Source organism: Battus philenor, unplaced genomic scaffold (assembly GCF_028537555.1).
Source record: "Battus philenor isolate CCGP_79_NKW_IND1 unplaced genomic scaffold, ilBatPhil1.0.hap1 SCAF_15, whole genome shotgun sequence".
NCBI classification, from domain to species: Eukaryota; Metazoa; Arthropoda; class Insecta; order Lepidoptera; family Papilionidae; genus Battus; species Battus philenor.
This window is the reverse complement of record NW_027181677.1, coordinates 7209210-7224244: the sequence shown is the minus strand read 5'-3', so window position 1 is coordinate 7224244 and position 15035 is coordinate 7209210. Positions and strand designations below refer to the sequence as shown.

General features: G+C 31.1%; 2 protein-coding genes across 2 annotated transcripts; both read right to left on the bottom strand.

Annotated features, from left to right (window-relative positions):
- Positions 1 to 2152: 2152 nt before the first annotated feature.
- Positions 2153 to 8955, bottom strand: Ate1 (arginyltransferase 1). Its single transcript, XM_068761582.1, has 8 exons — positions 8778 to 8955; positions 8338 to 8464; positions 7946 to 8214; positions 6148 to 6213; positions 5889 to 6076; positions 4071 to 4232; positions 3818 to 3999; positions 2153 to 3743 (listed from the first exon to the last, which is right to left on the bottom strand). Exons 1-8 carry the CDS (start codon positions 8866 to 8868, stop codon positions 3338 to 3340), a joined length of 1491 nt encoding a protein of 496 aa, XP_068617683.1. The 5' UTR covers positions 8869 to 8955; the 3' UTR covers positions 2153 to 3337.
- Positions 8956 to 10215: 1260 nt separating this feature from the next.
- LOC137918916 (probable small intestine urate exporter) lies at positions 10216 to 14012 on the bottom strand. Its single transcript, XM_068761850.1, has 7 exons — positions 13941 to 14012; positions 12535 to 12690; positions 12331 to 12466; positions 11742 to 11869; positions 11361 to 11482; positions 10447 to 10527; positions 10216 to 10303 (listed from the first exon to the last, which is right to left on the bottom strand). The coding sequence occupies exons 2-7, from the start codon at positions 12661 to 12663 to the stop codon at positions 10249 to 10251; spliced, it is 651 nt and encodes a 216-aa protein (XP_068617951.1). The 5' UTR covers positions 12664 to 12690; positions 13941 to 14012; the 3' UTR covers positions 10216 to 10248.
- Positions 14013 to 15035: the final 1023 nt, after the last annotated feature.

Here is a 15035-nt window from a genome sequence, read left to right as displayed (position 1 = left end):
ATATTTATATCCGATAAGCACATCTGTTAATTACTCCTGCGTAAATGATTTCCTGCAATAAATACTAATTATTCTTTAAATGAACAATTTTTACGTATATTGGTTGTTAACACTAATAATTGATTTCGTGGAAAAAATAATGAATACGATTACAGACATTTAAATCAGTTTTGGTTATCTCGGTCGCGCCTAGCTGCGGTCAAGTTGTAGTGGCGAAGATTAGTATTCCTATTTGGAAGGCGCTGTAAACAATAAAATTATTGCTCTGGACGACCAAAACATATAACGACAATGCATAGAAATTTATATTTTTCAAAATCATGTGAATATTACTGGCGTTTCTAGCCAAATAGCCTTGTTTCACACGGCTCTTAATTAGAGAAATTTCTAGGCTACTAAGATATCATACGATTTCCCAGTGACATACCCAAATGTTTAACCGAATTTTGAATTATAAAACCCTGTGAACTTGCAGTCAAATTTTCCCTTTAAAATATAAATTATATATTCCTTTCGAAATATAAAAAAATGCAAAAAAGGATCAAAAATATTATAATATATATAAATAATATATACATATAATTTATATTACGTATATAAATCAATAATCGGAATAAAATGATAGACGCATGAACATAGTAAAATAAATGGTTCTTAATCTAGCTCGGATCCATTTTCTTAGTCATGGCAGAGAGCGAAACCAATAATTATATCCTGTGACCAACATTCATCTCATGGTATGTCTGATTTTAATATATCACTGTTATATAAAAGTGGGATAAAACAGTTGGGAGCAGTGGTAGCCCAGCGGTTGCGGACTAAGACTTGAGACCCTAGGTCAAGGTTTCGATTATTGAGATACAATCTTATATTTCATAATTAATTCACACTGAGCATTAATAATATAAGATAGCCACTACTCACAAACAAGTTTTCAACAGAACGTCGCTGCCGTTCGTTTAAAAACTTTTTAGCAGAAGACGCTCTGCATTCTATGACACAACACTTCGTTCACCAACGCGCGTTCAAGCGTGGCTAGTATGGTATCTCTCCATAGTTAACTTTGGGGGGAGGCCTGCGCCTTAGAGGTAGCGTTTAATTAGACTTTAATAGATATTATTAATTAAAAGATTATTAAATTCGTTTTTTCATTTATCTATTGCGATCTAAATGTCCTATACCAATCGAAGAATTATTTGCGTTATCAGAAATTGATTATTTAATTTTCTTCGATGAAAAGATCATCGACATGAAATTGAGATAACGAATTCAATTTTTTGTTATATAACTTATTGATTTATGATTCAGATAAAAATTATTCACTCGGTATCTAAAACTCAATGGTCACTTATAATTGTGTAATGTATTAAATGATGCTTAAATTACAATACACATCTCGGAGCACCTTTGCAGATTACATAATTTTTTTCTCAAATAAAGTGGCAGAATGATAAAAATTGTAATTTCAGCTTTAAAATTGACTAACTGGTTATGATAACGCACTAGCTACGTTCGTCACTGCTTTTGTATCGGGATTACCTTTATGCATGGCGTTTAACCCTTTCGCTGCAGAGCGTATAAAAATGAATTACTCTTTCAGCCATGATAGGGGCAAAATTGATGAATAATTGTATTTAGTTATGTGACAAAATTTCCGCACAGCTGGCGTATGCAGCTATCGCGTTGGTAACAAACAAATTAATGACTATAATTATGCAATTATTGACACGATAATGTAAAACAAATGTATGTTGTTCGCTGAGAGAAAGCATCTATAGCCGAGCGCTAGAAAGCGCTGTTCGCAGCGAAAGGGTTAATACTGTTACTGATTATGATAGCTCGAAAAATAAAAATAATAAAAGTTTACATGTGTGTAAATTAATGTACTAGTCTCTTGGACTACAATATATTTTGAACTATTTACTACCACTACTTTTTCATCAGTTTCCACACTATACTTGTTTGTAAGTAAAATTGCCATGAATGGTCCGCTACCATACGTTTTTAAGTTATTCTCTGTATTTACTTTCCGGTATTACATGTAAAATAAATACTATTATTATTACACATAAAACTATCTCTAAAAATTGATGATGGGAATAAAGGTTAAATAAAACAAATCCGTACATTACAACACCTATAATGACTGTTAGACAGTTCTTTTTATTAATATATTTAATCGTTACAATTAAGAAAGGATCAATCGATTCTTATACTATTATACTTAGCAAATGAAGAATCAACTATGACATAGTAAAGTTGCAATTACAAAAAAATGAGTTTAAGTTCGTCATAATCAATGTTAAATACCGCAGTAAGGCATTCACGTATATATACACTATAGACGCATCTGTATTTTTTGTCTTCTAGACGTCAATTTTAATTCCAAAGTAACCGCAATATAAAAATTAATTATCAAGGTATATTTAAACGAAAAGAAAAAAATATGTAAATTAACTAAAAAAATTCTGCGATGACTTTTAGGGATTTTTGAAACGTTCTAAACATTTCAGAGAATCAAGTCAGGGATAAAAATAATTAAAATCTTTAATCAATCTCTTTATGAGTAAAAATGTTGTTAGCTGTCAAAATAAATGTACTGTGATTAATAAAATAGCATTGACATGATCGAAATATTTTTGATTACCAATCAACATTATTGTCCATTACACTTTTCATGCCATGTGGGGCGTATTTGCGTATTGCCCTTGCTGCACTCTCCGTTCAGGCCATTAGCAGTTCTCAAAAATGAATTGTAGGATCGAACATAGATAACTTCACATCACATATGCACGTACGAAACATATTAAAATAGATAACTTTTTTTCGCTAATTATAGCTTTGCTGTATTGAAAAAGTGTAAACCATCCGTCTTAAACGACTTTTTTAATTTTGTGATTTTTTAATTTTTTATTGTTTGTTTAAGTGTAGATCGTATACGCCCCACGCGGCCTGAATGGAAAATCTTCACTAATTCTCGTGGCATGGTACGTGTTAATAAAACACAAAACGAAAAACTAAAATGAGTGTAGAAAGTACCACGTCATGAACACTCTTCAACACACTTTTCTAGTCTTTTTATTCCTTCAAGTCATGGATATAGTAATCTCATAATAATCTTATCGATGTTAATGTTTTTTTTTTGTAGCATTGACTTAAATATGAATGTTGATGACACTTATGCATAATTCATTAGAAAATTGTCTCGCGCTACCAAAAGGTTGACTATTGATGACTAGTTCAATAAGTACATCGCTAAACGTATTTAATACCTGGTTTCTTGGTGGGAATTATGTAAAAACACAGTTTAGTTTAGCTACTTTAACAATGTACAAAATTACCTAACTAAAACTAATTTCTTTGCTGTACTGGATCCAACTAACTGAAGATAGTCCATAAGCTCCTCGGTATTCAACCGGCTCTTTGATTCCTTTTTCTTATATAATTTATATGGTAACACTGAGCCTTTGAAGAGAATAGGCACATGGTTCACGTCTCCATGTTTTGGGTAATTCTCATCAACACTGTCAATGTCCGGATCCAACCTCGAATATGGAGATTGATCTAACTTTATAAGACAATCTTGTATCGGAAACCACTTATACGTCTCCGGACACAACAAATCGGACGGATGAAAATTTCCCTTGTACCGCATCTTCCGGCAAGAATGGATATAAAATCCTAAATAATAATACTTCAGTTCCGGGCATAGAGAATGCAAGTGTCTCGTAAAGGCTATTTCTCTGCAAAAATATAAAGGTTCATAAATACAAAAATGTATAGTTGTGGAAAATACAACTATGCGATAAACTACTACCTGAGTGCACCATACGTTCCTAAAGATAAATTCATATACTCAGGATCATAAAAGAAATAAACAGAAGATACACATTTTGGTAAAATGTCAATAACGCCAACAGCTATTATTTTTCCATCGAGCCAATACTGTTGATGAAATGAACCGTAGCCCGAGGGAGGTCCAACTTCAGTATGTTCCTCCTAAAAAATCATAAAGATTAATGTAATTAGCGCTCCAAAAACCGAACAAAACTGAATATTTGATAAGTCACCAGTAATGGGCTCTGCACTAAAAAGTCTTTGAACTTTGGTTCAGAACACTTCTCAGCTGTATCTCCGTGTATTCGCATCTGATATTTGACATAAACTTCATGTGTTTCCTTGGCAGTTGCTAGCCACTCCGGACTTGGAGGTGTAGTTCTCACCAATTTTATCTATAAACGATTTTTTTGATGTTAACAAAAAGTTTTAGATAATCCGTTGTATTGTATAAACCATAAATAAGTTAAGAAACGCCGACTCCAAGTTACTAATACTACGAGTTAATAGAGATTAAGTTAAATTTTACGATCTTGTCTCAACAGCAAACGAATTATTATCTTCCAGTCATCGGGGTTTTAAAACATTACGTATTACATGAAATTATTGCATAGCTAAACACTTGCTAGTAATGTATGATACTCCGAGACACAGGTAGCCCCGCGTCACCACGAAAGACTGTGCTGTACATTTTAGTGCTTTTGCTACTGAAGTTAGTCTGTCAATAACAAGACAATAAAAATGTAATAAACAACAAAAAACCTTCACTATTGTGAAAGAAGGCTCAAAAAGTAAAAATACAACAAAAGACTTTTTCCATTCCTAAAGCAGCTTTTCATTGGACGCTTATTATAGACACGTATAAAAATGAAATAGTAATGTTGTTCCACCGACGATATGACCGCAACGTCTTGGAAATGTCCCCTCTGACGTGTTTTCAAAATTACTAAAACCTTTAATAATAATTTCTGTTCCCTGGAAAGCTAATATACATAAAAACATACGTCTAAAATGAACAAATACTGTCCAAGCCAACGAAATAAATTTAAATAAACTTAGAGTGACTATTTGCGGTGGATGTAGACGCCAAAAACAAATAACAAAGAGAAATCTAACCCGGTCAAGGAATTTGACCTGTAAAGGGCGAATATTAGCTTATTTCTATAACGAGCTTCTGAAGCATCGTTAGTTGGATCTTACAAAAATCGGTTAAATAGTGACAGAAATCAGCACCGCACCCAGCCCCACTTCCAACAACGCGTTGAACCCGGCACCCGCAAAGTAAATTCATGAAAGACGTTGAGAAGTTACGTATCTCTTATTGATAAATAGTTGATTTTACTATCAAATAACAGTCAAAAAGTCTGTAAAAATATATTAAGCGGATAACTTGTCGTAAGCGGGGGTTTATTTATAGGGAGCACTAAAATATTGTCAAGAATGAATTTATATAAATTAAATAAACGTACACAAAATCTATATCCAAGTCAATAATATAGACAAAAATACATAAATAATATAGTCAAAATCGATCTCATACTGTTGCAGATTATATGTGATAACTAATACAAGTGATAAAAAACATATGATGATTATTACAAAATGTTATTTTTTGTAAGGCTCAAAATATGCAGCACGAAATATCAATGAATATTTAATTTTATTTTCTATAGGCTTATTTGTTGTAGGTTTTGTTGATTTTTTTTAATTTAATAGAAAATTAATATTATACAATTTACACTATTTGCTTATCGTAATTAAATATAGTAACAATGATAATGAGCTACATTTAATTACATCTACTTAAAACAAAGACGAGAATATATGAATATTAAGACATAATATATGTTTGTTACAAGTTTGCAACAAATCACTTAATGCAGGCTGGTAGCATAAAACCGGCCATCATGATGATCTTTGGGGGATGCCTATGTCACGCAGTGAGCGTCTATCGGTTGACATTATGATGACGTTTATTGACAACGTTTATCTTATTCTCTGGAAATATATAGTTAATTCAACATGTACTAGGAAACTAAGAGATTTATTACCTCAAGTTTATGTTTCACATTTTCTGGTAACTCATTTATTAGATCCTCTATCTGCTTTTCCTTATTTTTATCAGGATTTATTATTGTGCTAACATCCACACCTTTCTCTTTAAGTTTTTCCAATCTTCTCTCTCGCCTTAATAGCTTTGCTTTTTTACATGGCACCTTATTCGGGTCAGGACCACTATCTGCATCATTATTTAATATGATAAAATGATACTCAAAATAAAGTAAATTTTAGAAAGTTATTCTTATTTACCCTTTTTAACTGGTAAAACATTAGATGTTCCTGGTAGAGTATCACAAATATTCAATGTTGCATCACCTGTAAAACAACAAAAAAAAATGGTAGTTACATTGGTTTCATAATTTTCAATAACAATTTCAAAAACTTAAAGGCGCTTATTCACACTGCAAAACTTGAATGAAAATATTAGTTTCATGTAGTGTATTGGCACAGCCATAATAATAACATAAAACTTATTAAATTGAGAAAATATTTGTCCATGTAATAATAAATCCATTGTATTTTACAGACAATAATTGGCTCTTGAAATTTTTATAGTATAGTTCTACTAGTTATAATCAATTAGACAAACTGATTTTAGCTTGTATTCTTTCATCTTATATTGGAACAAATGTAAGCTAAACCACAGTAAAACATACTTTGTTATTGCATACATGATTTAATAATTTTTTTAAACAAAAGAAAACATAAAACTCTTTAAAATTGATTTGAAAACATATTTATTTCTTATTATTATTCATTTTTTAGGTAAACCTAAACCAAAAATAAATAATAAAGTATGTAATAATAAAGTATTTTTTCAATTGATAATGGAAACAAAATAAGTAACACTATCTCATTGTAAAGGTAGTGATAAAAAATTGAAGATAATTTCAATTCAAATCTTGAAAGTACAAAAGTAACATAGATACATGGTAATGTTAAATAATATTGATTTAGAATATAGGTTGACTTACCTCAACATTAATAAAGATTTTGATTTGGAACCTATTATAAAAATTTATGCTTTATTCTAAAACCACAGATGATTTAAATAAATTTATGGATTTCATGACAAATTTGTAGAGAATGTCAAAATTATTATTTGCAAATTTTGTAACTAAAAGATCAATAAGATAGACTTATGTTACAGTTTATAACATATAAACGTTTATAGCTATCACTCTTTAAATAGCCAAAGATTTGTTTTAAACCACTTTCCAAAATTTTTGTGATGTTGTTGAAAACTACAAACAATGCATGATGTTGCAAAAAATTTACAGTTAAGTATGGTACAGAACACTCCTTTGTTAGTATTTAATTTATTTTGTATTGGTAATCAATTTACAATTCAAAGAATAAAGTTTAATACTTATGTACATATGAAATTAACAAAATGATTTTATTTGCAGTTTTGTATTTGATATGGCACAACAATAACTGTGTGTTTATATAAAATGTATTGTAACACAAAATCCTTCATGGCACCATATATTAGATTTGTGAAATAGGATGATTCTTTTTGCCGTGCTCAAAATTCACTCAAAATGCTAATTTAATTTAAATTCAAAATATCCTTATTTAAGTAGGTTTTGGAATCATCAGTTAATTTAACATTAGAAGAAGTAAGCTATCACCAGCTAAGAATAATTTGTTCAGAAGAACCGGCCAAAAACCAACCATTGCTATTTTTAAATGAATTTAACAATGTTTGATGTATTTATTATAATAACAACCATGTGAATGAGTTAACAAACAATCTACACACTTTGATCAAGTACACTTGAATGCCATGATAAGATTTATATACTAATATACTTTTAATTTTGACTTAAAACTGAGAAGATAAAGATCTGAGATATGTTATGGAACTTGCATACTAATTGTAGATGTCATATGATCATCTAATGGATCACAAAAAACCTTGGTTAATTTATATAGTCCTATATAGCAGATATAGTCTGCAGTGTCTATATAAGTTGATGTTTTGGTCTATAATGTTATGAGACAAATTGGAAAATTTGAATTTTATTAAATAAAAATGTTCTACCTTTAGCTGCATCTTCACTCTGATTCATTTTGATTAATTCTTCAGAAACCATCTTAATATTGTTAATGTTAATTACTTTGGGATCTCTTTTGGCTTCCATAAATTGGTCATGGCCTTCTAAACATTCTATTCTCTCTGAGCTTTGGCTAGTAGACATTTTTCTTTCACCTTCATTTCCCAAATCATGTTTTTCATCCATCAAGAACTTGTTGACCCTTTTCAATATCTTTTTCTGAGATTTACTTGCTTTGAATTCTAACGCCTTACATCTTTAATTGATAATAGGTTAAAATAATGATGTTTTTTAACAAATAAATATTAAGAATAAACATTTAAAAAATATATTTATATTTCAGTGATAAATGGAAAAATCAGTATGAAAGAAAACTTACCGTATAGTGTAAGAGGGACAGCAAGTAGCATCCAAGGTAGGTTTGTAGCAATACTTGCCTGAACGTCTCCAACCCCTGTCTATTAAGTCTTGATAATCACTAACAGTCATTGTGTGTGCCCATAAGCCTAAAAGTTATATGTCCTGCATAAACTGTGACAACAAGCATCTAAGGCATTTCAAGTATTATAGCACAACTAGTGAAATTAAAAAATAAAACTGATTTTATTATTACTTTTATATAATTATTCATATAAAATAGATTGTAGAAACAAAAACATGCACAAGTTAAATATACTTCCCAGACTACCAAATTTTGTAATTTAAAGTTTCTAAGACTTTCAACCGTCAATGTGAAGTAAATGTTATTAATTTATGAATGATAAATAAATTACATGAAAGTTACTCGAATTAAAATATTTACAAATATCAAAAATTTACCATGACTATAACAGGTATCCGGTTTTTTACAATAACCACATTTATATCTCTCTTGTTCGGCGTAATACTCCACTATGCTAAGGGACATCATTTTATTATACACTTAAATATTACAACAAAGCAAGATCGTAATATTTTCGCAAATTAAAATTCAAAGACAGTTCCAATTTGATTTAAAACGTCAGTCATGCATGTGACAGAATTCATTGTCATATTTGAAAACTGTCTCAATCACTATGACTATATATATCACTTGACACGAGTCCACATGATCCATAAAAATAAAGCTTGTTTCTTAATATATTTTTAATGTTAAAAAGAGGATTATCATACAGATTTACTGAACTATAAAAATTAACGATTTTGTACCAGGGTCTTTAAAGACATGTACTGTAAGTAAAATTTTATAATTGTATTATTACAATTAAATAACTATTGATATATTTAAACATTTACTATTGACAATTTAATTCTTCAAAAACAATTTTAAATATTTTATAGTATTAAAACACGAATACTAAAATATTTATTCTATGTAAAGTAGCGTGAGTTTAAAAACACTACTTTACACAATTATCGACTTTTTAATATAAAATAATCAAAAATTTACTGTCAAATTTTTTTAGTGATAAACCTAATTGAATTTGTCTGTTGCACAACTGCAAGTAGTTACATTTTAGCTTTCATTTCAAAGTTGCGGATCAGCGTAAGGAGCTTGATTGTAATTGTGATGAGCACGCAATATCACCGTGCGTCTCCATTAGCCTTCGGGCAACGGATAAAACAATATATTTACGTGTATAAGCACATAAAAATTATAATGTCGATTCATCAGCCATAGGACATAGTTCATTCGTCATATTAGCCGATAGATGGCAATTGAAAGACATACACCTTCCTCAAAGATCGCTATAATGACCTTGACCATGTCGTCGGACCACTCACTGGAAAGCGTATGGTTGCTAAAGCTCGTGGTTGCTATAAAAGAACCCCCACTGCCACTTCAGACGAAGAATTTTACAAGCTACGTGACTTTGATTTTCTGCAGATTTTCTCATTTCTGATTCAATCTTGCAATGAAGCATAGCTCTATTCGTTATTCCCTAGGTGACCTTGAGTCATTTTATAAAGTCCATCGTAAGAGACCACGTTTCGGATCCGTAGGTCATCACCGCCGGCAAGACGCGCTGACTCAAGATCTTCGTCTTACCGTAGTCTATTACTGTCATGAAAAATAAATCAAAACTGTTGCTATTATTTATTTTCTTGTAGCATGATAATAGGTGTATGTATAAAAATTCAGTAATATTGCAATATTTTAAGATTTTTATACATTTTAATGGGAAAAAATCTTTATTAAATACAAAGTCTTAATATTCTCCATCAAATATTTTATCTATTAAACATAACGTTAATCAATAAAACAAGCTGCATGTTGTTATACTATATGTTAAGAAGTTTACTTAAAAAATTAGCAAATTTGTGTTAAAAAACTTTTTTTGCTTTGTGGTAGAATTGTTTGACATCTGAAAATGGAAATATTACAGATTTTTTTTACATTAAAATGTTAAATAACGCAAAAACCATTTATATAAAAAAACATTATTACAGTTATTCTAGTAAATTACAACAAACCAGAAATGTTTATAGTAAATTCATATGTACTAACACGGAATCATTTTCTTCCACTTCAGTAATATTAGACATAACCGAGGGCCTAATGTTAGTAAGATTAATTTTGCGACGTGGTCTGAAAATAAAAAAAAATTGTCTTAACAAACACATATTTTTTTTCTGTTGATGTGAATTACTAATAATTATATTATGAAAATGAAATTAATCATCATAAAATAATCCAATACAGTTCAATTCGTGATAATCGATAGTATATCAAATATTTCGTATATTCATATAGAATTCTTCTTAATGAATTTCTGTTTGTTTTACTTATAATCAAATTCCGTGCAGTTTGCCCCTCTCGGGCATTCTCGAATGCTCAAACGTGATCAGTCATTTCATATAGCGTCCCCAAAGCGATTTAATAGATTACCAGTTTGTCAATCTGGTGATCTAAACACGGACGAGACAAGGTTTAAGTTTCAATAATACTTGTCGTCATCGTTATTATCGTTATCATTTCAACCATAGGAGGTCCACTGCTAGACATAGGCCACCTCATAGATTTAATATATGTCGATGACTCAAAAAATACTTATTAATCTTCCTTTCCACCACAAGACGTACACTACTATACAGAGGCCTCCGACATAGATTTTCCATTAGAATCTTTCAAAACGTACTGCACCCAAAACCTTTCGACGACATTAACAAGGTTCCACCTCGTGAACGTCCTACAAGCCACTGCAAGTCTGTGGTCTCCACTCTAAAACTTTATGGCCATAGCGGCCAACTGTTATGCGCACTGTGTGGCCTGCCCACTGCTACGTCAACTAACCAATTCATTTGGCTATGTCTGTTACTTTGATAATCTTCGGATATTCCTCTAGAATTACTTATTATTCTTAACAAAACAGTAAGCAACATTTAATAAATATTAAAAAACGATAATTTGCTATTAAAAACCTGTTTTTAATAGAGTTCCAAGGCTGAACGACGGTTTGACCCCATATTAAAAACGCTATCCCTGATAATAATAAAATAGTAGCATGGAAGCACCAAATATTCTTCCAAACATGAATTGAATTCTGAAATTAAGAATTCTTTTATAATTTACCAAGTAATTTTTTTTTAAATTAACGTACGTAATATAAAATTATTATTACTTTAAATTTATACGTAACTTCTCCAACACATAAGGAGACGATAATACCAGAAGTATTTCCAATAATCTTGATAATCGTATTCACAGAATTGACGTACATTGGCGTTAATTCCTGCATAAAGTTATTATTGAAAAACAATATAATTAATAAAAGTTTATTTTCTTTTACATATATTACTTACGTAACAGATGTCAAAAGTAAGATCCATTCCGGCAGCAGTTAGCGCTACTGCTAACGTCAAAATCGTTGGCCCTGGAATCGCAGGAAACAACCACAACGAAGATACCAAAACCCCCGGAATCACATGTGCTAATAATATATATATTAAAATGAAAATTTTAATTTCAGAAAATTTCATTAGATTAGATTGATTGGATTAGACACGATTTTTCAAAAAAAATGGTATGTCACTAACACTACGTTTATTTTAGTAAACTCTCAGTTGCTTAACAAGCCATAGAGGGGCTTTTGCTTGGGATTTTACTTTGAGATCGTTTATGTAATGGACATTAAAAGATGTACAAAAATTGAAGGCCACATTGCACGCAGTATAGATGGCGGCTGGAGCTTTAAGGTGCTGGAGTGGAGGCTACTAACCAGCAAGCGTGGACCAGACGACCTTGTTAATGTCATCGCAAGACTCTGGACTCCAGTTAGCAAACCGGTTTCAGCCGGTCTTAATGAAAATTTATGAGGCCTATGAACAACCTCAGGCGTCTTACGACTGAAATGACGATAATATTAAACTTAAATTCGTTTATTATACTTACATACAAATATAAAATATTTTCTTATATGCTTAACCCTTTTTATTTTGTCGTTTTGTTTATACCAGAAAAATATTTGTATCACTATTGTACCTATTACCAATCTTAATAGAAAAGGTAATGCTGTAAGAGCCGAAGCCTGTAAGCAATATTCCGTTAGATATTAAATAAAAGTAAACAATTTAAATTATACCACTGATCACTTACTTCATATAAAGTGTATTTAAGCACCAAAGTGTAATATAGCGGACCGTGTATACACAAGGAAATAATTATCCAAGCATAGCCGAAATTTAAAATACACAAGGCCCAAAAGGGTTTCGATTTTAAAATCATTCTCCAAGGAGCTTGAGTATTCGTCAACTGAAACCACAAGCTGGCAATAACATTTCGAATATTAGACACAAAAGTATTTCGATCCGTGTTTCAATTCCTTTTAAACAAGCAAAGAGGTTATCAGAGAGGTGCGCAGACGTTTTCTCATAGACCATTTTAAAATTTTTTCTTGTTCCTGTAGACTTTTTCCAGCTACATGTCTACCATATTTCCAAAACTCGTCAAAAATGTGAAAATAACATGGCGGCTTAGTTCCAACTACGAATTAATAGTGTACAAGTGCAACACCATAAGTCGTATTTCGTCCCTTTGCAAATTCTCGAACAAATGTTGCGATCAACAGTAACGCTTTGCAAGACTGAGCACTTCGTACTGAATATGAAATATGCAATTTCTTACCACAGTCGATGAGCTACTTAATATATTATCTGTCTATAACGATAGGTGAAGTCAAGACAACATTTTAATTCTTCACTACTTCGTCTTATTAATTGTGACGACCATTTTTTTTGTAAGGCTAATGTAGATCCCTATCGAGGCTCCAGTGGACTTCCAGCATCCTGAACCAAATTGGGAACGAAGGGGTTATTGGAATAATACAATTCTATAAGAATCGCTCGACATACTTAAGAATCATATGGCACATATAGACCAGTCAATGGGATATTTCTATTAAAATGCTACAATACATAGAATGAAGATAGTTTTATTTATCTATCTCTTTAAACCTCTATTTATTTTCCAATTTTCAGCAGTCTCTGTTAGAAATATACTTAAAAATTAAATATTCTATCAAAGAAAATAGACAGTAACATTTTGATCACTTTCATCAATTTTTCGCTGTATACAACTTATTTTTGGGAGGTCACTATTATGTTAAAGAATATTAAAGAAGAACCAAGGTCACCAACGTAGCTCGAAGTATTTCTCTTCTGAAATGGCAGTGGTTGAGGCACATGATCGTGTAACCGACGGCCGAAAGGGCCGGAAGGCTCTGAAGTGGCCACCACGAGCGGGTAGACACTGCGGGGGATAGGCTCTCCACTAGCTAGGTCGGCGACTTACTGATTAAAGACTAGATGCACGCAAGACCGGTAGTTCTGGCGATCTTTGACGGAAGCCTTTGCCTTGCAATCTATTGAATGGCGTCTATTGAATAATATGACAAAAACATTTTCATAATTTTCGTGGAAATTCGTTTGTCACTGTTCAAAACCGTCGCAATATTTTGAAATATAAGAAAAACTTAGTAATAACGTAGAAAAAATAAGACTTACTTTAATTGTAAAAACATTGTCAATAGTATTTGTTAAATATTCTAATTCTTCGTCACTTATGCATGGATGTTTTCTTGGTGAATCGTTAACAACAAGTACCCAAACGGTCGACCATAAAATTTGCAATGCACCACACACATAAAATCCCACTGGCCATCGAGAATAAAATTGAACAGCGGCACAAATCAAAAATGTAGAACAAGTGCCCGTAGTAATACCTTGTAGAAAAATTATTATAAAATATATTAGGAACAGACAATACTTACAATGATAAATTTGTAATTTATATTGATTATATCAAAAATAAAGACCATTCTTAACTATTTATTATTTGACCAAATTTCCAGATTGTGATACTCGTTTTTTTAAAAGTGACGTATTTATAAAAAATAAATACACAAAAAGAAACATAAGTACACTTCGTTTCGAGGGTTCTGTAATAAAATCTCTGCAGCAAAATCCTCGTTTCGTTAGCTTATTAGTGAACAAGTCGCCGTGAATGTTTAGGACTATCTAAAAACGGATATGTCACTATCATAGCAGAGCTATTTAATGTGGGATATTTTATATAAACTACATATAATAAAGTAAACAAATGAATATAATAACTTAATTTTGACTTAAATACTTGATAAATATTAACCCAGACTTAACTACAAAAATAATTAGATGGTTAATCAAGTTATTGGAATCTTAATCAAGTTTTGTTTTATATAATTCTCAATCTTAATATTTATTATACTGGTAATTTATAATCTCTAAAGTATATAAAGTAACTTAACCACAGTAGGCCCACATAAAATGATTTCTTTCAATTGGCGGCACCCAATGTCTCAGCACTTGAACCATACTAGGTAACATTGCACCCTAAAATGTTTAAAACTTCAAAACTACTTTTGTATTTATTGATGATATTTAAGGTAAGCGATTTCATTATGATTCATTAAAAATTTAACTACAATTGGCATAAAAGACCCACATACCGCGCAAAATCCTTTTATAACACGTACTAAGAATAAAGACCAGAAGTTGTGATAGGCTGAAGCAGGTGTGAGACAATTTAAGATTCCAGATACCATACCTGCAATTCCCACT

Excerpts from the sequence above, each read along its gene's own strand:
- Ate1 (XM_068761582.1), bottom strand. The coding sequence starts at position 8,868 with ATGATGTCCCTTAGCATAGTGGAGTATTACGCCGAACAAGAGAGATAT. Across the intron at positions 4,233-5,888 it reads ATGTGAAACATAAACTTGAG|ATAAAATTGGTGAGAACTAC; the intron begins GTAATAAATCTC and ends AATCGTTTATAG. Across the intron at positions 3,744-3,817 it reads GGAACGTATGGTGCACTCAG|AGAAATAGCCTTTACGAGAC; the intron begins GTAGTAGTTTAT and ends ATATTTTTGCAG.
- LOC137918916 (XM_068761850.1), bottom strand. The coding sequence starts at position 12,663 with ATGATTTTAAAATCGAAACCCTTTTGGGCCTTGTGTATTTTAAATTTC. Across the intron at positions 11,870-12,330 it reads AAAATATTTTATATTTGTAT|CACATGTGATTCCGGGGGTT; the intron begins GTAAGTATAATA and ends ATATATTATTAG. Across the intron at positions 11,483-11,741 it reads TTACTTTTGACATCTGTTAC|AATTCAATTCATGTTTGGAA; the intron begins GTAAGTAATATA and ends TCTTAATTTCAG.